General features: G+C 31.9%; 3 protein-coding genes and 1 long non-coding RNA gene across 5 annotated transcripts; 3 read left to right on the forward strand and 1 right to left on the reverse strand.

Moving 5' to 3' along the window:
• The first annotated feature begins 6,797 nt into the window (after positions 1–6,797).
• Positions 6,798–8,721, forward strand: LOC107955234 (protein SULFUR DEFICIENCY-INDUCED 1). Its single transcript, XM_016890968.2, is given in 5 exon segments — positions 6,798–7,098; positions 7,486–7,636; positions 7,639–7,697; positions 7,778–7,933; positions 8,150–8,721. Coding segments are annotated over 5 exon segments (915 nt in total). The 5' UTR covers positions 6,798–6,954; the 3' UTR covers positions 8,555–8,721.
• Positions 8,722–9,156: 435 nt separating this feature from the next.
• On the forward strand, positions 9,157–11,510 carry LOC121232347 (uncharacterized). Its single transcript, XR_005930729.1, has 3 exons — positions 9,157–9,454; positions 9,533–10,136; positions 10,370–11,510. It is a non-coding gene; the product is annotated as an uncharacterized lncRNA (long non-coding RNA).
• A 2,814-nt stretch (positions 11,511–14,324) lies between these two features.
• LOC107955235 (pantoate--beta-alanine ligase) lies at positions 14,325–17,373 on the forward strand. 2 transcript variants are annotated; one of them, XM_041118120.1, is made up of 4 exons: positions 14,325–15,308; positions 15,389–15,502; positions 15,702–15,833; positions 17,034–17,373. In XM_041118120.1, exons 1-4 carry the CDS (start codon positions 14,706–14,708, stop codon positions 17,148–17,150), a joined length of 966 nt encoding a protein of 321 aa, XP_040974054.1. In that variant the 5' UTR covers positions 14,325–14,705; the 3' UTR covers positions 17,151–17,373. The 2 variants fall into 2 exon arrangements, with proteins under 2 accessions (XP_040974054.1, XP_040974055.1); XM_041118121.1 differs by lacking the exon at positions 17,034–17,373 and adding an exon at positions 16,791–16,895.
• A 218-nt stretch (positions 17,374–17,591) lies between these two features.
• On the reverse strand, positions 17,592–20,802 carry LOC107955236 (vesicle-associated membrane protein 722). Its single transcript, XM_016890969.2, has 5 exons — positions 20,345–20,802; positions 18,905–19,046; positions 18,700–18,820; positions 18,473–18,535; positions 17,592–17,954 (listed from the first exon to the last, which is right to left on the reverse strand). The coding sequence occupies exons 1-5, from the start codon at positions 20,532–20,534 to the stop codon at positions 17,811–17,813; spliced, it is 660 nt and encodes a 219-aa protein (XP_016746458.1). The 5' UTR covers positions 20,535–20,802; the 3' UTR covers positions 17,592–17,810.
• Positions 20,803–22,563: the final 1,761 nt, after the last annotated feature.

Below are 22,563 nucleotides of genomic sequence, written 5' to 3' on the forward strand. Positions count from 1 at the left end.
GGTCTTTCTCATATTCAACTTCTGATGGAGCCGATTTCCAAGAACTTCGAGACTCTCTAGGTCATTTAGGAAGAGATTGTGAATTAATAATCTCAACTCTTTTTCCAAATTCTTGAAGAGACTCATCTTTCTTATCTACGCCTAAGGCTTGTTCAACCAATTTCGCTCGTTAAGCTAAATTAGCAAACTCTTTTATTTTGTGCAAGACTAAATTAATTCAAAGTTTATCTTGCAATCCTAGAAGGAATCACTAACAACTTTCCTCTTTTGGGACATTGACTCAAAAGCATATTTGCTTACCCGCAAGAATTCTCTTTCGTAGTCGACTACTAACATATTTTCTTGCTTCAACATCATAAATTCTTACTTTCTATCTTCCAAATAAAATTAAACAATATACTTCTTTTCAAAACTAGACAAAAAGATATCCAAGTGATCTGATTTATTGGTATATGACGAGTGGCAGTTAGCCACCATTGTTATGCTTCTTCTTTTAAAAGAGACATCGAACAAGTAACACACTTAGTCAGTGTACATTCTAACTATTGTAAGACCTGTTCAGTGCCTCGTGTTGGGTTGGAATTGATGATGACTCTATTGAGGTATCAATCTCGACCTACAAATGATGCGAGGTCGTTTTGGCCTTCTATTATGATGTTGGCTAGTCTTTACCTCCTTCGGTAATAGATATGGCTTGTCATGATATCTGAACCATGGCATGTTCTCTGGAGAGGTCGCCAATTCCAGTGCGAGAATTGGTTCACACATAGGTATGAAATTGTACCTATACTCCCAAATATTGATATATTGCTCGTGGAATTTAGACCAATCTTCGTCAGTTCTCCCCCGCAAGTTGACCTGGTGCAATTCTTCAATATCTTAGGGTGACGATGGAATAGTTTGCCTAAACTCGAATTATCGCATCACTTGATCGGATTCGTGTATCTCTACCATCGCGTAAACTATCAATGGCACCTTGACGTGCTAGATATTGCAATGGGCCAAAAGGTCGATCGGGATGCATTCTTTAATTTTTGGATCGGCGTATGACATCCATTCAAACAATAATATGAAATTATAAATTTTATTATCTACATAATATTAAATTTCAAATACTTTCTTAAATATTATAATTGAAAATTTCAAAAACTAACCTTGATTTCCTATCGTTGATTTAACAGTAATTGGATATCTTCAAACTCCTTCTTTAGTGCCACATGACTAGCCTGATTGTTTCACCTATTCAAATAATATGTTATTTCAAAAATATAATAATAAATATTATGATAACTATATTATCAAATGAATTTTATCTTGTTACGAATGAGAAAGTATAAGGGGCATCGACTTAGGGACATAAAAATGGTAGCTTGTACAATGCCCATGACTACAAAAGAAGTATGCAACCATTGATTTTAAATTTTTGAGGTTGCATCGTCCGACACATCTTTCGGTACAATGTGGCCAACATGGTTGATCCCCAACTAAGCCAGCTCGCTTCTTTCAAGTTGACAAGTTGTAGTAGCCATCTTAAATGTACCAGAGTTCGAGATTTATAGAGCATTAAAATTCCTTCGATTAACCTCAGGATGAATGCTCAAGCATATTGTTCTCTTTCAAGGTCACTCACATAGTTGTCGAGATAATTTAAATTTTGTTCCAACCATTTTATCTTTATACGACTACCAAAAAACCTCTCTGGCACCTTGCCTAATAGTTGCTCGCAAATACCGCTCCAATCGCCAACTACCATTGACCCCATAATGATTGAACCATCCACTGGTAAATTGAGTTGTAAAGCTACGTCCTCTAGTGTGATTGTACACTCACCGCTTAGAAAATGAAATGTGTGTGTCTTGGGTCTCCATCTTTCCACCAAGGCGTTGATAAGTGTGAGATCCAATTTACACCCTCGAGCATATGATACATATGCAAGAATCCTTCCTCTTGCAAGTGTTGTTTATGTACATACGGTGCCCTCATAGATAGATTGTATATGTACTTCTCCAAAATGTGATCTTCGACCAGCTTATATAAACATAAAAAAATATCAATTTAACAATTTTAACAACTTAATAATGAACTTAATTAAAAATATTTTCTTACCATTTGCAATTAAACACTGAAAATGTGGTTATCATCAACACAAATAAGAAGAATTGTCATTATAAAAATAAGTTAAAACGAATAAATTACGAAATATAAAATTAAAACAATAAGAATTTGGAAGAAATTTAATGAAAATTAATAACTAAAAACTTTAGAGAATTGAGAAAACAGATGAATTGAGAGAATGTGATTTGAATGCAAAAAGGAGAAAATGATTTTGGTTTATATAGCAAATAAACTAGCCATTTGTAGTTGTTGAAAATTTTACCGATGGGGATATTACCGTTGCCTAGTTAGACGAAAGCGCGTTGAGTAAGATGCGTTCACTACAACAAAACAGATTTTTTGCGGCATTTTTAGCGATATTTTGATAAAAAAACGCCACTATAGAACGAGCATTAGCGGCGCTTTTTTAAAAACGCCACTATAGACAGAACATTAGCGGCACTTTTTAAAAAACGCCGCTATAGGTCGATTATTAACGACGCTTTCTGAAAAAGGCAAAAAAAAACTAAGCAAAACGACATCGTTTTATGTTGAGATTTAGTGGCATTAGCGGTGTTTATAGGTCAACCATTAGCGGTGCTTTTTGAAAAACGTCGCAAAAAAACTAAGCAAAACGTCATCGTTTTATGCTGAGCTTTAGTGGCTTTAGCAGCGCTTTTTTGAAAATCGCCGCTATATATCGAGCATTAGCGGCGCTTTTTTGAAAAACACGGCAATAGGTCGAGCATTAGCGGCATTTTTCAGAAAGCGCCGCAAAGAAGTATAATTTTTTTAACTGAATATTTAAATTCTTCAAAAAAAAATGAGACGTAGAAAAATTTTGAAAGTAAAAACATAAGAAAATATTTTTTAAAAATGAAAAAAATTAAAATACTATTATTTAAAATAATTTTAAAGTTTTTTTGGTATATAACTGATTGTTTTTTAATTTATATATTAAATATTTTCTTATATAATCATAAAAGAGATAGTATTAAATTTAAAATATTGAATTAATTATCATTATAGTTTAGGGTTTATGGTTTATGGTTTATGGTTTAACAATTGGGGTTTAAGATTTAAGGGTTAGGGGTTAGGGGCTAAGGGTTAAGGGTTAGGGGTTAGAGATTAAGGGTTAAGGGTTAGAGGTTTATAGTTTAGAGTCGAAGGTTTATGTTTTGTGATTTAGGGCTTAAGGGTTTATGGTTTAGGATTCAGGGTTTAAAGTTTAGGGTTTAGGGGATAGGGGTTAAAGGTTTAGGGTTTAGATTAATTAGTGTTTTTTAATTTAAATATTAAACTATTTCTTATATAATTATAAAAGAGACAATATTAATTTTAATATATTAAAATTATGATTATAGTGTAAATTATTTAAGAGATAATAAATAAACTTTATATATATTAAATGGTTTATGATTTAATCTAAAAATATTTAATCTAAACCATTTGATATATTAAAAATATTTAATCTAAACCATTCGATATATTTAAATATTGGGATTAAAAAAAACATTGATAAATAAATAAAAAAAGTAACAAATTGATATGGATAAAAAAAAAACATGATTAGTATGTACCATATATCAGCAAGAGAAAAATCTTTTAAACTTTACTTCATATATATCTCGATGTAAGCTCTTTTATCACCTATTGTTCCTCTCATAAGTGTGTAAGGATTAAATTATAACTTATCATCATATTAACTTTTATCATTAGTATTAATAATTAAAATCATTAATCTAAAGAATTAATTCAACGAATAATTCAATTCAAATTAATTCCTCTACACTTAATTTATTTAAGTCAAATTTAAACTTAAAAGTTCAAAGTTATCATGCAATATAACAAATAAAAATGAAATATAAAAACTAAGAGATTAGCGGCGCTTTTGAAAAAATGCCGCAAAAAGCATTTTAATATTAGGGCATTAGCGGCGTTTTTTTAAAAAACGCAGCAAAAAAATATAATAGTTTAACGAAAACGGCATCGTTTTAATTGGAGATTTAGGGGATTAGCGGTGCTACCTTATAAACGCCGCAATAGATCAGTTTTAGCGGCGCTTTTCGCAAGCGCCACAAATGGTCAATTTTTTTTTACCTAAACGACGTCGTTTTCCTTTCTGAAATGTTATCCTTTTCTCATGCCCAACACTTAGCCATTCCCCCCCCCACCTAAAACAGATTTCCCCAAGTTCTCCTAATCCTTAAATTTCCCCAAAAGAATCAGCAGACACGGTGAAGTCTTATTGTCGAAGTAACATACATTTTCCATAGTAGTTAAGTATATTTGTTAACTCTGAAAAGTTTCAATCAACATCCCTAAATTTTTGATAAACGCCGCTAAAAGTCATGATCTTTTGCGGTGTTGTTTATAGCGGCATTTTTTGCAGCGCTTGTGAAAACGTCGCAAATAGTTCTAGCGGTGCTTTTAGGCAAAAAAAAAACGCCGCTAAAAGTCTGTTTTCCTGTAATGGTTTTTATTTTCTCTCCAAAATCGACTTATTTCTTTAAAAATCCTAAAAATCGATCCAACACTTTAATTTTTTTAAACTGATATATTCATCAAATTTAACATGGATTATTAGGAGAATCATGTTTGGTTTTCGAATTTTGCCCAAAACCCACCCCAAGGCATTCAGAAGTTCATCATTGGAGATCGATTTGGTTTTCGTTATATTCGTCATGGTACTTGTCTGTGTAATCTCCTTTTTCTACCCAAAAGAAGTTTTCATCATGTATTATGGTGGCGGTAATTAAAATAATAGTATATTTTTTTAACGTTATTTATGGGTTTAAGGGTGTAAAAAGCCCTCAAACTTTTAAAAAAAAGCAATTAAGTTTTTTTTTTGCACTCAATTGAGTACTTGAACTTTCAAAATGCATCAAAAAGACCCTCAAATCTTTTCAAAAAAAAATAAGCCCCTAATTTTTTTTTGCAACTTTCAAAATGCACCAAAATGACTCTCAAACTTTTTTAAAAAAATCAATTAAGTCATTACTTTTATTAAAATTAGAAAAAAATTTATAAAAAATAAAATCAATAAAAGCTATAAATATTATTAAATTTTAATAAAAAATTAAAATATTAAAAATTAGAAAATATAAAAATCGTAAAAATATATAAAAAATTGTAAAATTATAAAATAAATAAAATACATAAAATATATAGAAATACAAAAAAATTATAAAATTTTATAAAATCATAAGAAAATTATACAAAATGTAAAGAAATATAAATTTTGTAAAATTTTTTTATAAAAATTATCGTACCAAAAGAAGCATTTTCTAATTTTTCTATAACTTTTATTAATTTTTATTTTTTTATTATTTTTTGCCACATATCATGCTGCGTTGCGACATGTGATGACTTTAATTGAAAAAACTAGGAGTTGTTATTTTTTTATGATTTTTAATAAATTTTCTAAATTTTCTAAAATTTATTATTTATTATTATTTATAATTTTTTCTAATCTTTAATAAGAGCAGGGGCTTAATTGCTTTTTTGAAAATTTTTGAGGGTCTTTTTTATGCATTTTGAAAGTTCAAATACCCAATTAATTGAAAAAAAAGGAACTTAATTGCTTTTTTTGAAGAAATTTGAGGGTTGATTTGATGCATTTTAAAAGTTCAAGTGCTCAATTGATTATTATAGAAAAATGGAGGGACTTAATAACTTTTTTAAAAAAAATTTGAAAGCTTTTTGCATCTCTAAATTTTATTTATGCAATAATTGGTATGATCGAAGTTGGAGAAAAGAATTGGTGTTAATGGTAAAAAAAACTAATTATCTTAATTTACTACTGAAAGAATGAGTACCAAACATTTCGTCCGAAATGAAATTAAAACATTAAACTGAAATTGATTATAGTAATAAAATTTGAAAAAAAAATTAAATTTTGAGTAAATCGAATTAAGTTATCTAATTTTTCGAGTCAATTCAAATAAGTAATTCGAGTTTTAAATTCGAGTCGAGTTGAATTTTACAATTCAAATAACTCGAATAAAAAATTGATGTAAATACTTTTTTAATCACTGTGAATTTTTAAAATGAACAAATTAGTTACACTCTCAATAAAAATTACAAAAAAAATTCAAAAATTCAAACTTCCAAAATTTACATTTAAAAAAAATATATAAAAAAATTTTAAAATAATAATTTTTGAATTAAATAAATTAATTAATGATTCAAGTTTATCATACTAAATTATTTTTTTCTAATTTTTTTTTAATTTTTTTAAATATATATATTCAAATTTACGTATCTTAATAAAAAATTAATTATACTATAATAATATTTTAATTTAAAATATTTAATTTTTTAATTTCACGTCACTTAATTAAAAAATTAAATATAAGTGAAAAAATAAATTTTAGTCAAATTAATTCGAAATTTTTTCACAACAGAACAAACTGCTTGGAATTAATCATTTACTATAATGTATCTACCCCGAACGAAGTACAGGTCTAAGATAATGATAAGAAAGAATAATAATAAAATAAAGCACCGCTTAAAAAATTTTTAAAGGAAAAAAAACGTAATTGGAGGTTTAATGTTGACAGTGGAACAAGACGAGTGACGTTATGGAGTCTCATCATGTCAGAGAGAGAAGTAATATAATAAAATTGAGAATAGGGACGCAAGGTCGTCCACATTCATATGTATTCACTTGATTTTGAACCCCCCTTTCTATATTTGCCTCTTACCTATTGGCTTTGTGGTTAAGCCGTCCCCCTCATCCCTTAATATTGTCTATGCATCCCAAAACACCTCTAGTCTTCTTCACTCATCATCACCTCAGTTCAATTGACCTATTTCTCCTCCTTTTCCTTCAGATAAATTAAAGAGAAGGGGGGAAGCATGATGAGCTCATCATCAAAGAATGAAATGATGATGATGATGAGCAGCTCCTCATCAAGACATAATGAAAAAGACCAACTTTTTCATATTCTTCATAAAATTCCTCAAGGTGATACTCCTTATGTTAAAGCCAAACATGCTCAGGTTTGTCTCTCTCTTTATATTTTTCCCTTTGGAACATTCAAGTAATCAACAAACAAGTTTCACTTTTTATTAGGTTTTCTTAAGTTCCTTATATGTATATATATGTGTATGTGTGTGATGTTGCTACACATATAGCTAACCCTATTTTGTTTTCCTTTAGTGGATACTTCCTCTATTTTTGACAGTTGCTTAATGAAAGATGGATGGAGAATGTACCCTAATTGGCTGTTGCATGCCATGCTAGGCTAGCATGGCATAAAGAATCAAGTCATTGCCATAGTCATTTTCATCAACTAATAAAAAATAGTTGACTGTGGAAGCCATATCTACAATTTCTCCATTTTCATATGCACAATCACTTATTTGTACTTTTCTGAACGAATGCAGCTGGTAGAAAAGGATCCAGAAGCAGCGATAGTACTATTTTGGAAGGCAATAAACGCCGGGGATAGAGTAGAGAGCGCACTAAAAGACATGGCGGTGGTGATGAAGCAACTAAACCGAACTGAAGAAGCAATTGAAGCCATCAAGTCTTTCAGGGCCGTTGCCCCAAACAAGCTCAGGAATCACTTGACAATGTTCTCATTGACTTATACAAGGTAAGGTATATATGGATGATTGATTTGACGTCCCTCTTAAGACTATCTATTGTCTTCACATATTAAATGTAACTTGACAGAAATGTGGGAAAGTAGACGAGCAGATTGAGTTATTAAAACGAAAGCTAAGATTAATATACCGAGGAGAGGTCTTTAACGGAAAACCCACCAAAACTGCACGCTCCCATGGCAAGAAGTTCCAAGTTTCAGTTCAGCAAGAAACTTCTAGGTTACTGGTATGCTTTTGATTTTGCTTCCCAGTTTCTTTAATTGAACCAGCAACCATAGCAGTTAGTGATTCCCGCTTTACCCTGATTTTTTCTTCTCTTTTGTCAAACAAAGAAGTGCCCTTTTTCATGAGAATCCCTTTGTCTTGCCATACTGTTGCTTTTACCCAGTTCCCCGAATGTCTTTTCTTTCTCAATTGAAACTTCAATGATGAAGTATGACAGGGAAATTTGGGGTGGGCTTACATGCAAAAATCAAACTACTTGACAGCAGAGGTGGTGTATCGAAAAGCCCAGATGATCGACCCAGATGCCAACAAGGCCTGCAGCTTGGGAATTTGCTTGATCAAACAAGGCAGATACGATGATGCACGGTTGGTGCTTGAAGAAATATCGCAACGGAAAATCCCAGGTTCGGAAGAAATTAGAGCCAGGAATAGAGCTGCGGAATTGTTAATGGAAATCAATACCTTCGAGCCGCCACCATCGGACGTATCAGATATTCTGGGCCTTGATGATGATTTCCTCAATGGGCTTCAACTGTTGACGAATGAATGGGGACCAGCTAGATCAAAGAGACTGCCTATTTTTGAAGAGATCTCCTCATTTAGAGATCAGTTGGCTTGTTAATATCAACTATATTTGGTCTTTTGGTTGTTCAAATGGGGTTGTTTTATACTTAATACAATTGTGGTTGGATTAGTCCTTTTAGATATGTAGGGATAAGGTGTGCTGTAAATAGTGATGCCATTTATTTCTAGAACCTATTTGCCTTTAATAATAGGCCCTTACATCAATATTGTAAAATCCACTAGCATTAAATAATTAGGTGAACGCTCTTTAAGAGGAAGAGATAAATTTATCCATTATATTCCGACGACAACTTAAATTACACAAAAATAAGATGAACAAAACTGATTTAAGTTAAAAAAAAGAAGTCAAATTCAATTTAGTCTTCATCAAGAAGAAGATAATTTGGGATTTAGCCTTCAGCGTAAACCAAAATCTCTTTACAACCTGCGTATTGCTCAATCTGGCACCGATCGGTTTGCCCATTGGCAATCGTCAATAACTGATGGCTCATCCAAGGCCCCTAACTAATCTGCCAATTCATAAACATTAGAGTCCAACAAATCAGTTCTAGGCCTTTAATTACCTTCCACGCTCTCAATTGGATTGTCCTCAATTTCATGTTCCATATTGATCCGACCCGTTCCACTAGAAAATCCGTTTTGATTCAAAATGCCATGATTTGGAGATCCTTCCAAATTAAAACCCAATTACAGGGTTAATATTTCTCCACAAATCACTCCTCGTTTCATCCCTTAATTTGTTTCCTTAAAATCATCATCACCTTCCTCACGAAGCCAGGCTCTCCTCGGTTGCACTTTTAGATTCAAATCCATCCAAACTCCATAGCATTTCTCCCCCAATTCTACCTAACAGGACAAAACTCGTCATATGGCCTAAGCATCCACATAAGAAGCAGAATAAAGTATAATGGAAGTATAATTTTCTTCCTTCTCTAAGGTAATTCGTTTCCTGATTTCTCAATTAGGCATCTACCACATTCTTTCTTTGATCACTGCTCACTTTTAATTCAAACAGATCAGGTAAATAAAAGGAGGGAGTGGAGGAAATTTAGATTTGAAGTCTAATGGGTTCTAGAGGATTCTTGTGAAGAAGTGGTGCGACGAATATGGGAATCAACGTCGGGTAATGTTTTGTCAAAATTGGATGCTCTCAAAACTGCCTTGCAATAATGGGAAAGAAGCATAAAAAAGAAGCGAGGTGTTGAATCAAAAAATTTGAATAGAAGATTGGAATATTTGGTCGAAGCGGAAATGGATGATGAGACGCTTGCAGAAATTATAGATGTAAATTACATCTAAATTTGGAAATGGAAAAAGAAAAAACGTATTGGGAACAGAGGGATCAGGCAAATTGGTTGAGGATAAGAGATAGGAATACCGCATTTTTCCATAAATTTGCTTCCCAAAGGAGACACATGAACCGGATTAGAGTCTTGGAAAATGATGTGGGAGATATAACAAATAATGAGTGTGAAATGGAGGAAATTGCTCTGAATTATTTCAAGAATATTTTTTTCCACGAAAGGGGTGGGAAATACGGAGCATATTTTTTCTAGGGTGGAAGTGATGGCTTTCCGGGGATTTGCTTATAGCATTTTTGGCACATTATCGGTAGAGATGTGAGTACATTTTGCCTTTATATTTTGAATAAAAGTATGTCACTGGAATCTCTCAATGTTACAAATATTGTTCTCATACTGAAAATTGCTCAACCTATGAACTTGTCAAAGTTTAGGCCTATGATCCTTTGTACGGTACTTTATAAAATTACTTCTAAAACTGTTGCTAATCGATTCCAACAAGTTTTAGAATGCTCTATTGATGAGGCTCAAAATGTCTTTTTTTCGGACAGGTTGATTACTGATAATGTTCTTCTTGCTTATCAAGTTCTACATGCGCTTAAGCAAAAAAGAACAAGAAAAAAAGATTTTTGGCATTAAAATTGGATATGAGCAAAGTGTACGATCGAGTTGAATGGTCTTTTTTGTGTCAAATGATGTTAAGGATGGGCTTCGCAAGTTCGTGGGTGGAGTTCATTATTTATTGCATAAGCTCAACCTTGTACTTTATCGTGGTTAATGGGAAACAGGGAGAGGGGTTTCATCCTACTAGAGGCTTAAGGTAAGGGGATCCATTAAGCTCATATTTATTTTTGGTGTGTAGTGAGGGTCTCTCGTCATTAATAAGATTGGCTAGGCAAGAGGGTTTGGTGGAGGGGGCTAGAGTAAATCGATGAGGTCCGCAGATCTCTCATTTAATGTTTGCTTATGACTGTATTTTATTTGGGAGGCTTCAACAAAGGGGCATAAACCTTGAAGATGATCCTTAATGTATAAGAGGATGTTTCAGGACAATGTGTGAATTATGAAAAGTCTATTGTTTTATATAGCACGAACACTTCTGAATAGGTGAGGGAATTAGCTTTGCAAACTTTAAATGTTTGAAGCTTTACAAGTCCTAAAGAATATCTCGGCTTACTTAACATGATTGGACAGGGAAAGAAATTACATTCCAACTATTAAAAGACCGTATGAAATGCAAAATTGACAGTTGGAGTTTAAAATATTTATTGCAAGGAGGGAAAAAGATTTTTATAAAAATCAGGCATACAGGCAATTCCGACATATTCAATGGCATTTTTTTTACTACCAAAATCGCTTTGTCACGAAATGGATAGTATTTGTGAGAATTTTTTATGGCAAAAAGGTCATGGTAAGAGGGGAATTCATTGGTGCGAATGAAGGGAGTTATGCAAATTAAAGGAGAATGGGGGGCTTGAGTTTTGTAATCAGTTGGAAATCCACTTTGCAAACTACTGTCGCTTTGTTTACCACTAAAGCTGAGTACATAGCGATTACTAAGGCTTGTAAAGAAGCTATTTGGTTAAAGGGGCTCTTTAGTGAACTTAATAAAACCTTCAAATTAGTACAATATTTTGTGATAGTCAAAGTGTCATTTTCCTTACGAATGACCAAATGTTTTATGAGAGAACAAAACACATTGATGTTCAGTATTATTTTGTTCGTGATATTATTGCTTGTGGTGATATTGTTGTAAGCAAAATTAGTACTCATGATAATCCTGTAGATATGATGACTAAGTACTCATGATAATCCTGCAGATATGATGACTAAGTCACTTCCTATAACCAAGTTTGAGCATTCCTTAGACTTGGTTGGTGTTTATTGTTGAAGATAAGCCTTTAAGGGGTTTTATGGAAGAGGTGGAGAACTTGTTCGTTGAGAGTTCGTGATGAAGAACTTGTTCTTTGAGAATTTGTACTAAGGTGGAGATTGTTAGAAGTTGTGTGACTCAAATTCCTATTAAACATAAAATACAAGTTGTGTGACCCAAATTCCTATTAAACATAAAATACAAGTCAAGCTGCACAAGTGGAATCCGTATATTAGAATAATGTATTTTAACCTTACTGTATTACTTCTATTTGATTTTTATTAGAATAAGGTTTTAAACCTATAAATAGATGTAATTGTCTCTCCTCTTATATCATTCGAATTCAACATAATGACTTTTTTCTCCTTTGCTCGTAGTTTTTCTCAAAAGGGTTTCCATGTAAAATTTTGTGTATTCTATTTTCTCTCTTTGCTTTGCAATACACTACCATTATCATCATCCTACTTTCTCAAGGAGAAAAAGTAAGGCTTCAAATTTTCCTAGTCAAAATAGTAATCGCAAAAACGAGAAAAAGGAAAATAGAAGGAAAAGTAAAGGAAAAGGGGAAAGATAGTACAAAAATTAAAAAGAGAAAATTGTATGCCATTTTTTAATTTTCTTATGACTTTTAGCATTTTTATAATTTTTATAATTTTTAAAAATTTTAATTTTTAATAATTTTTATAATTTTAAAAATTCTATTTTTAAAAAATATTTTACATGATTTTCTATTAATTTAAATATTTTTATTTTAATATTTTTAATAAAATAAAAAATTCTAATTTTTTTATATTTTTTAGAATTTTTAATTTGTTTAAACAAATATATCAGAAATGACTGACATGCCACGTGACGAAGTTAACGACATCAAAGGACGAGGACTTAATTGATTGTTTAAATTCGATTGAGGACTTAATTGTGTGTTGTTTCCGAGTGGGAATCCAATTAATTATTGAATTATATAATAAATCAAATAAATTAAAAGTTGCAAACAACAGTTAGAAAATAATTCAAATAAAAAATCTCGTAAAATAAATTTAACATAACATTTTAAAATCATTTGGAAATAGTATAGGGTGCTCCGAGGGGTTCGGGATCAAGTACGGGTCTTGGTAGGCTCAAAAAGCCCAAAACAGTGTAATGGCCCATGTTTGCTTCCAAGTATCTGTACATCATGGATGATGTGCCGGAACATTGTGCCATGTATCAGTATATCACTGATGATGTACTGAAATACACACTTAGCTTTTTAGCTATTGACTTATAATGTTTCGATATTTTTAGTGTATATATATATTTTGGAACCACCCTTGGAGTTGAAAACTAGTCGTTAAAACATTCAAAATCATGTCGAAACCCAATCAATAACGTATCTTTAATAATTGACTACAAATTCTAATTTTCTTTTGATTATATCATCTTTAAATTTCCATGCTAAGCTAAAGTTAAAGAAAAAAATCTTTACAATTTTTTCATCACTTCTTTATCAAAACAAAGATCAAGCAATTATATCTTACATGCCAAACAAAACTCAAAATATTTTCATCACTTATTTACTCAAATGATGAACAAGTAATTTTTTCTTTGCTTTTAGCTTAGCATGGATGATTCGAGATTATATAATCAAAAGAAATTTAAGTTCTGCAGATAATTATTAAATATGAGTTATTTCAGTTGATTTCATTAAGAATAATTTGGAAATATAAAATAATTAAAATTTAGAAGGATATTAAATTAATTAATTCACTTAATTTCAATTTTATAGTAACAAATTGGTTGAAGTTATCAAAGGATAAAAAATTTTCAAAAATTTATTTAATTGATTTTGATGTTTTAAATTTCAAAATTTCAAGATCGAAGAAAAAAGAAACTTAGAAATTTTGACAATAGAATAAACAAGTATAATTTGATAAAATTTTAATGTATTGTTTTAGTTTAATACTGTTTTTTCACTTTAATCCTTAATATTTTTTACCTGGATAAGACCTTAAAGAAAAGATTGTTTGGTTACCAGAATTAAAGAGACCTAGAAGTTAAGTAATTAAAATGAAAATGTAAACATGATTTGGTATGTACATTTAGCCACGATTAAGGTTTAATGCTTAAGTGACTAAAATCTAAGCACCCTAAAAATTAAATGATAAAATTATAAGAATTTTTTAAATGGCCAAAATGACAGCACCTTGAAAATTGATTGACCTATCGGGTAGTTTACCTTTTTTAAAGGTTCTTCCATTACAATTATTAGGTCAAATTCTACTATTAGACATTATACCTTGCATAAGTTGTAGATTTAACATATGTACTTTAATTTGGTTATTTTCAATTCATGTATTTTTAGAATTTGAAAATGTTAGTCTTGACCAACTTGTAATTATTAAATTCATTAAGTTAAGTTCTGTTATTTTCAAATTTTGATGTTTTAAATATATTATCTCATGTGTAATACTATATTAGCTTGTTATTTCTATATACTACTCACAAAAGAGATCAGTTAATAGATTTAATAACAAACGTTTGCATAAGACTGAAAATTCAAAATTCAAAAAATATAGTCACTAATAATGATTCAGTTGGAGAACATACATTAAATCTATAACTTCAAGCATAATATAGGACCAATAGCATAATTTAACCAAATATATTAACTGCTATCATTTGGTTAGGACTACAATTTCAAAATTCGAAAAATACAACTAAAATTGATCAAATTAAAGTACAGGTACTAAATCCAAAACTTACACAATGTACAGGGTCTAATAGCAGAATATGACCACTATTATTAAGTAAAAATCATGGTTTTGGGTCAACCGTCAATCTTAGGCGGCGTTTTACTCTCACTTTTTCCAAACAAGCGGCCACGTTCAGCATATCCATTTTCGTTTCTCTAAAGAAACCAAAGGGGGTAGCCAGCCCGAAAATTTCCCTCAGGCCTTCCACCCTCAAAAGTTGATATTTTTGAGCGACAAATTCCTGAGGGACAGAACTTTGTAACTTTTGATAGCTCCAATCTAATGGCAGCTAAAGAGCCATTAGTAATAACAGCCAAAGATGAGATGAGAAAGTGGTCGAGAAAGATGAGATCCCAAGGCAAATCAATTGGGTTAGTTCCTACCATGGGTTACCTTCACCAAGGCCACCTGTCTCTCATCCAAGAAGCACACAAGCACAGCCACCTCATAGTTGTCTCTATCTATGTAAACCCAGGTCAGTTTTCTCCTTCCGAGGACCTTTCAACATACCCATCTGATTTACATGGTGATATGCTTAAGCTTAAGTCTGTTCCTGGTGGAGTTGATGTTGTTTTTTGCCCTAAGAATCTGTATGACTATAACAATGATAGTGATGAGAAGCAAAAGAATAAGAATGGAAATGAGAATTTGGGTGCTGGTGGTGGGGATGGGAATGGGGTGGTTTCATGTGTGGAGGAGAAGGGGAGTGTGCATGAAACATGGGTGAGAGTTGAAAGATTGGAGAAAGGATTGTGTGGGAAAAGTAGGCCCGTGTTCTTCAGAGGGGTTGCCACCATTGTGACCAAGTTGTTTCACATTGTGGAACCCGATGTTGCTGTCTTTGGTAAAAAGGATTATCAGCAGTGGAGGATAATACAACGGATGGTGAGATTTTTAATATGGTAATTCATAACATCGGTTTATTGTTTTATATTTTTAAACTGTTGTGTCTTTATTTGCTACAGGTTCGAGATCTTGATTTCGCCATTGAAATTGTGGGGTCTGAAATAACCCGTGATAGCGATGGCCTCGCGCTGAGTTCACGAAATGTGCATCTCTCCCCTGAAGAAAGGCAAAAGGTTCCTTCATTATTTTCCTTATTCGATGGTCTGTTTGATGGAGATGATATTTGTCTAGATGCTTAACTCTCATTATGTAGTGCCTTGCGAAGTGGATCAAATGCGTTAAGCTTTTATACTAATCATTACAAAGCCTGTTTGTTTAGGCTGCAAATATGGTTCCAAGCGAATGTGACTTAGTTCGTATTTTATCTTGCAGGCATTGTCTATTAGCAGGTCATTGTCAAAAGCTAAAGCTGCTGCTAAAGAAGGTCAAGTTAAATGTAGAGAACTAAAGGATTCAGCTATCCTAACAATAACTCAAGCTGGGGGAAGAATTGATTATGCTGAGGTTAGCTACAATCTTTCTTGTTCTAACTTGATCTTTTATATAGCTTGGAGTAATTAAAAAGTTAATGCCTCGTTTGGTTATTTAGTGTATTAACACAAGAACATCAATTTTTACATGACTATTAAAATAGTTTGTCATAACATAAACAATAATTAGTGTAATTTTAAAACTTGAAATTAGAAGGACGAGTAAAACTCTAGTAAAAAATAAGACCTCTTCAGAAAATGTAATGTTTTTTTCCTTTTCTTTGCTGAAAACAAGTCATGTGAGTGGCTAAAAGTTATCAAGTGAAATTAGTTTATTATTAATTCCTGTATTAAGACATGTTGAAAAAATAATACTCCTAGCAAATGAAGCACAAATGCTTAAATGGCATTCTTACTTAACTATTTGAAGCCGCTGATATGAACAAAAAAATTCTGAAGTTATTGTCATATTGAGAGTCTGTTCATTGTCCTGCCCCCCTCCTCCACCTCAAGTGCCAATGATGTTTGGGCCCCCTCCCTGGCTATGGTGCAGAGTCCAAACCACAGTTTGTGGGGTTTTTTTTTTTTTATTGGCTGTCCTGTAAGCCTAACTTCAAGTAGTGTGCATGGCTGAGAACGCACCCAAGTTTATCTGATCCCATGAACCCTCCAAAATGCCCACCATGTCTAGTTCTATTCATTCATTTCTTTCTCCTAACCATTCATTTCCTATTTGGTCTTTTTGTCATCATTATTTCTGATATTCTATTAGTGCTGTTGGACTTCGGTGAAGTTACTATCAACCGGTTCATTCCCATTATGGTGTGAAACCAACAGCAAACAGGATAAGCATCAAGTTTGAATACTTGCTTGCACCTTCTTACCAGCAATTTGCTAAGCTCACATCCACTGCGATCCCTCTTTAATGCTAATGTTGTGTATTAGAAATTTTTTATTTTTGGCTGCAATGTATATATATTTCATGTTGCAGGTTTTAGGAGTAGCTGTTTTTCCTTTAAAAGGACCATGATATAGTGTTTAGTGAGTGAAAATGATCCTAATTTCTGGTGTAATAAAAGTTTATGACTTCACAATCCATGTATGTCATGAGACGTAAACACATAAATTCTTTGTCAAAAGTGGGATCGTGTTTAGTAAAGATGCCATGCCCTTGTCGTGTTCTCGTATTCTATTGGTAGTTCCCTAATTTCAATCGTATTCTGCGTTCTCGCAGATAGTTGATCAGGAGAATTTGAAGTCAGTGGAAGAGATTAAGGGTCCTGTTGTTTTTTGCATTGCTGCTTGGTTTGGCAAAGTTAGGCTGATAGATAACATGGAAATCGACATATGAAACTCTTCGTCTTCAGACTAATGCACTTATTTATTTTTTTGGGAGGGGCAATAAGTTAGGGTGGTAATGGTTTAATTTGATTCTTTTTCTATGGTTAATGGGTAATATATGTATATATATATTATTATTATAAACCGAGCCGAACAGCATCCATAATCAAATCAGTCCACACTGTATAATTTGGCTTAACTTCATAATAATAATATTCTGTTTTCTGTTCCAATACTGGAGTTATGAAGCGTGTGTCCTAAGAAAATGCAATGGAGTTTAAAAAGCACATTGAGCCATGATGTCGTGAATACATGATCATCTTAGAATGCTTAAATTTTAAAGTTGCATACTATATTGCCCAATTACTTGTCAGAGAGACGATATGTAATTTAATTTATAATTATTCAATTTTATATATCAAAATCCAATTTCAAAAAGATGGATAATGAATTTCCACACATCAATGAACTTAATGCAATCAAAAGAATCCAAACTGTAATATACAGCACACTGTCTTGTGATTTAGGCTACACCAGAAAAGAAAAAAGAACGTGTAATCAAGAAATGTATAGGTAGACGAGCATCAATACAGTTGTGTGACTGCAACAATACCTCTGATCCATGAAGAGGAAATAGAGTCCATAGCCGAGCAGATGAGCGTATTCTTCTTCAACAATGGAAGCCACCGCAAATGGACAGCACGATAATGAGAATCAATGCGATCAGGATTCCGAAAACTATCAGCTTTACCTTCATGTTCTGCAACCACATCTTTCTCCTCATCCGGGTTCCCTGCTGCCTGAAATCTTGTGCCTACCAAAAAGCACCCATAGATTAGAGAAAATAAGTAAACTAAGACAAGCATCCTTGACTATAATTTTGAATCACCAGTTGAAGAATCCTGCAAAGACAATTTCCAGTTTTCGAATTCAACTATTCAGCTAGTCCCTTCAAATTCTGAGAAATGGTGTTGCTAAATGCTTTTATAAATGAAATGAAATGCACAATTGATTAACATATTCCTGTCTTGGACTTATCTCATGAAGCTAACAGTAATAGTTAACATGTAATGTACTTTATTTTGTGCTTTACCAAATAGTCACACAAGAAGCCCAAACATTGCCCTACATTCGATCTAACCAAAAGCAGTTAACCTGTGATTCTAACTTTTCTAAATAAAAATTGGAAAATATATGCTTGTATTTCATTTTCAAGTAGGGGTTAGCATGGTTTTACCAGTCAGTCCCCTAAACAAGTCCAAATAATAAGCTTGGCAGTTTTAGAGGACGTTGCCCATACTTCAAGGTACAGTGTGAGATATATTTGCTGACCTGAGAGCGAAGATTTTCCGTTTTATCTACCAGAATCTCAATTTTCCCGCCACGGTCCAGAACCTGCAAAACAAAAAAAGAAGTTAATAATAATAATAATAAGATCCAAATGGTTTATCATTCATGACCTAGAAATTTGTGAAGTGGAACTCTTTGCCCACTTAAAACCTTCAAATTACACTCCTTTTATCAAGTATATAACAGCAACTATGAAAAATAACAAGCACCTTTTCAATATTTTCCATCATTACTCCTTTGACTTCTGAAACTTGAGCTTTCACTTTGGCAATCTTACTAATCTCCTCTGGATGATCAATGCAATATTCCATATGCTCCTTTAGCTTAGGCCTAGATCAATGATAATAAACACATAGCATCAATGTACTTGATAGCAAAGAAGGCATTGTATTTAATTCAAGGAATATAAAATACCCAAACTCCTTGCTAAGGCTGTTCGCAGAAGCTGTTGCAGCTTTTCCTCCACCATATCGCTTGGTAAAATCCTCCTTAATTCTCTCAAGAAAGGCAATTGGGACTTGTCGGCCAACGGATTCAACAGCAACCACGCAGTAAGCTGCAAAGAGAAAGGAAGGAGAGTTCATTCAAGCAAGGAATGGTGGTGGTGTTTCATGATAGAGGATGCAGAACAACTTGTAAAGTAACAGGAAAAAATCATGCAAGCAAAAGGAAATGAACTGTTAAGCTTTCAGTCTTTCAATGTATAAGCAAACATTAAAGGACCAAACATTCCTCTTCTTCAACAAATATAGTGGATGTAACCAAAGGACATCAACTATTTGCTAAAGTGATGAAGTTACATAACTAGTAAAATCCCGTTCAATATATATATTAGTGAAAGCACACAATAACACACTTGAGTGAAATGAAAAATGGTAAACATGTAACTCGTACTCTGTTATGACCACAAGATTTTGTGATGTGACCATGTAAGGGAACTGAGCTTAAGAATATGGATGTTCTAGAACAAATGATATTTTTCCAAGTAGATAGATACACAATTGTTGACTTTTTAACATGTCATAATTTGAGCAAAAGAAAATTCAGGGGAAATCATGGACCGAAAAGGATGAACTGAAACCAAGCAAGGTTCTAACCATTCTAGCTCCAGCTCATGTTGATTCTTTAAGGCTTATGTACCATAGTGGTGCATAGGCATACAAAAGACAACAAACGCTATAAAATGATAACTTACAAAGGAAAAAAATACATATATCAGAATGAGCAACTGATTAAGTTATAAAACATGTTCATGCATAAATGTTTATATAAAAGTAAAATCTGCGTTTCCGTTGTTGGAGAAGTTTTTAAGTTTTTTTTTTAGTTATTCAAAATATAATGAATTTACTCTTATATGAAAATGCGATTAACGGCTTTTTTTGCTTCGACATATGGCTAAGAAAGCCTTTGTCACAAGATTACTACGCAGATTTAATTCATTTGAATCGAACGAACATTCAATCATTTAGTTTTAACTCCTACTCAGTTTCGGAAAGTTTAATTTACAAGTTAAATTAAACCATAACTTCCCAAAATTAAATAGCACATAAATAGATGCATACATCATTTATTGTACAATGTTTAACCAACTCTATTCTTGAAATAGCAAGAATCCAACTGATTCTATCTCTTTCACTTTTCCTATCAATCAGGTAAATCACTTAAAAGAAAAGTCAAATAAAAAAATACGTAATAAACAACAAATAAGCAGCCAAGAAATACCGATCATCAACAACAACGAGAACAGGAACAGAAACAACTGCGCGCCGTGTCAATGAAGCAGTAAAAAGACAGATCAGATATATATATATATATATATATATAGAGAGAGAGAGAGAGAGAGAGAGAGATTACTATAGCCGTTATCGACGAGATAGTTAAAGGTATGGCCATCGCAGTTGTAAGTGAACTTGTTGTTGGAAGCAGGAAGTTTCTGGAGGCATTGAGAAGCTATGCCGGTGAAGTTGCCGGTGAATTCGGTGTAGTCGGCTAACACCATGGTGCCTCGCGCCACGAAGGCGTAAATCAGCGATTGTTGCCCCATCACACTAACTCCTTAACCCTATCAGATAGAAACAAATACAAATCTCTATAAACAGAGGACGATAGAAGAGGATTTGAGGTTCTTTGCTTTGCGAAGGGGAACAGGAGAGAAAGAAATGGAAAGGATTTTATTGCTGAAAGAGAAGAAAAAGAAAGGAAGGAGAGTTGAGTTTCCTTAAGACTTTTTTTTTTTTTTTTCAAATTTCGTGAATGGTTATCTAATTGGCCGGGGCGGCCATGCCACGGAGTCTGAACTTTGAAATTGAAATATATTTTCATTTTTAAATATACAAATATATGGTCAAATTTGGTTTTGGCCGCTCTAATTATCTCAAATTTGATTTTTAATCTATATGATTTAACTTGACACATTTTTGTCACTTTATTTTTACTAGATATTTTATTACACGCGTGTGTGTGAAACTCACAGATTTAAAACACAGATATGTATTTACAAATAACATACAATAAACAATAAAATATATGGTTTAAAATTAATTAATCATAATAACACATGAAATTAATAACATAAATACATTAGATTAGCAATACTAAATGCACTACAGATATTTAGCATGACATTCTCATCAATTGTGAGTTAGTGTCAAGTTTACAATTAATAACATTGTTAATATATACAACTAATGCGGATAATAAATTACACATATTAAAATGAAACTTTGGTTAAATGGTAAATTTAAGGTTTTATTGATGTACTTGGTGTAGATTTAAATCCTATTATATACATATTTTTATGTGTTTTTGTTAAAATGAAAAGACTAAAACACCCTTGAATAATATAATTTATCTTAATTACGAAAATATATTTTTATAAATTTCCTAATCGAGTTGGTAACCTAATTGAGGGTGGCACCAACTCAGTAAAACACTTAATAAATAGTACAGATATACAATTAATGGTAATAATGAATTTTACATATTAAAATAAAAATGTGTAAAATGCTTTAAAATGATGCTTTGGTTGAATGGTAAATTGATGGTTTTACTAATCTAATTGGTGCATATTTAAATCCCACGTATGCAAATTATAATTGGTTTTTGTTAAAATGAAAAGATTAAACTACATTTAAATTATATGACTTATTTTAACACAAAAAAAATAATTTTGCAATTTTATAAATATTAATGACTAAAATTGTTGAATTTTTTATAAAAACGTGTGCTAAATATGACTGGATTTTGTTAGAATTCAAACTAAAATGACAAATTTTTGAAAATATTAAGTGCTAAATTTGATGAATATTTTATATTTAGGATCAAATGATAGAACGTATAAATATTAGAAGGCTAAATTTGTCATTAGATCAATAAAAAAAAAAGCCCATGTCAACTTTCTGTCAATCATCTAATGACAACAAACAGGTGCGTGACTAGAATGATTAATTTAAAGAAAATTTAGTGGCTAAATCAAAAAAATTAATAATTGGATGAACGTAGCTATTTTTTTTAGAGTATTAAGATTATAAAAGAAGGAAAAGAAATGAAAGAATGTGAATTTGAGGATAGTAGAAGGATGAAAAGCAGAATATGACCTATATATAAAAGGAGAGCAATTTAGCTTTGGGTTTGCGTTGTGTTTCTAGAATAAATAATTTTCAAATCACATTTTGATCGATTCTCGTTTGAGAAGTTTATTATTCATGGCAGTCGTCATGACTCTTTCTTTCTTTCTTTCTTTATTTTTATTATGTATAATTCCAACAATAAGGTCAGGTCAAAAGAAGCAATTCTGGCCTTCTATTTATTTATTTGCTTTAGTTAGAAAAAAAAAATTCTCAATCAATTTCAACATTATTAGGGACGATTTTGCAAAAGATAAAAGAAGGATAATCTCATGAAAACTACTGATTGAACCACCAAATTTTTTAAAAAAAGGTTAAGCTAAATGGTCGTTTTCCTCACCAATAAACCCTTATCAACATAATTATGTATACAATTGGTGTATATCATTATAAGGGTTTTTTACATAAATAAATTAAAAAAATTATATTAAAATAGGTTGTTAGTTG

The sequence above is a fragment of the Gossypium hirsutum genome, chromosome A07, assembly GCF_007990345.1.
Source record: "Gossypium hirsutum isolate 1008001.06 chromosome A07, Gossypium_hirsutum_v2.1, whole genome shotgun sequence".
In the NCBI taxonomy this organism is placed as follows: domain Eukaryota; kingdom Viridiplantae; phylum Streptophyta; class Magnoliopsida; order Malvales; family Malvaceae; genus Gossypium; species Gossypium hirsutum.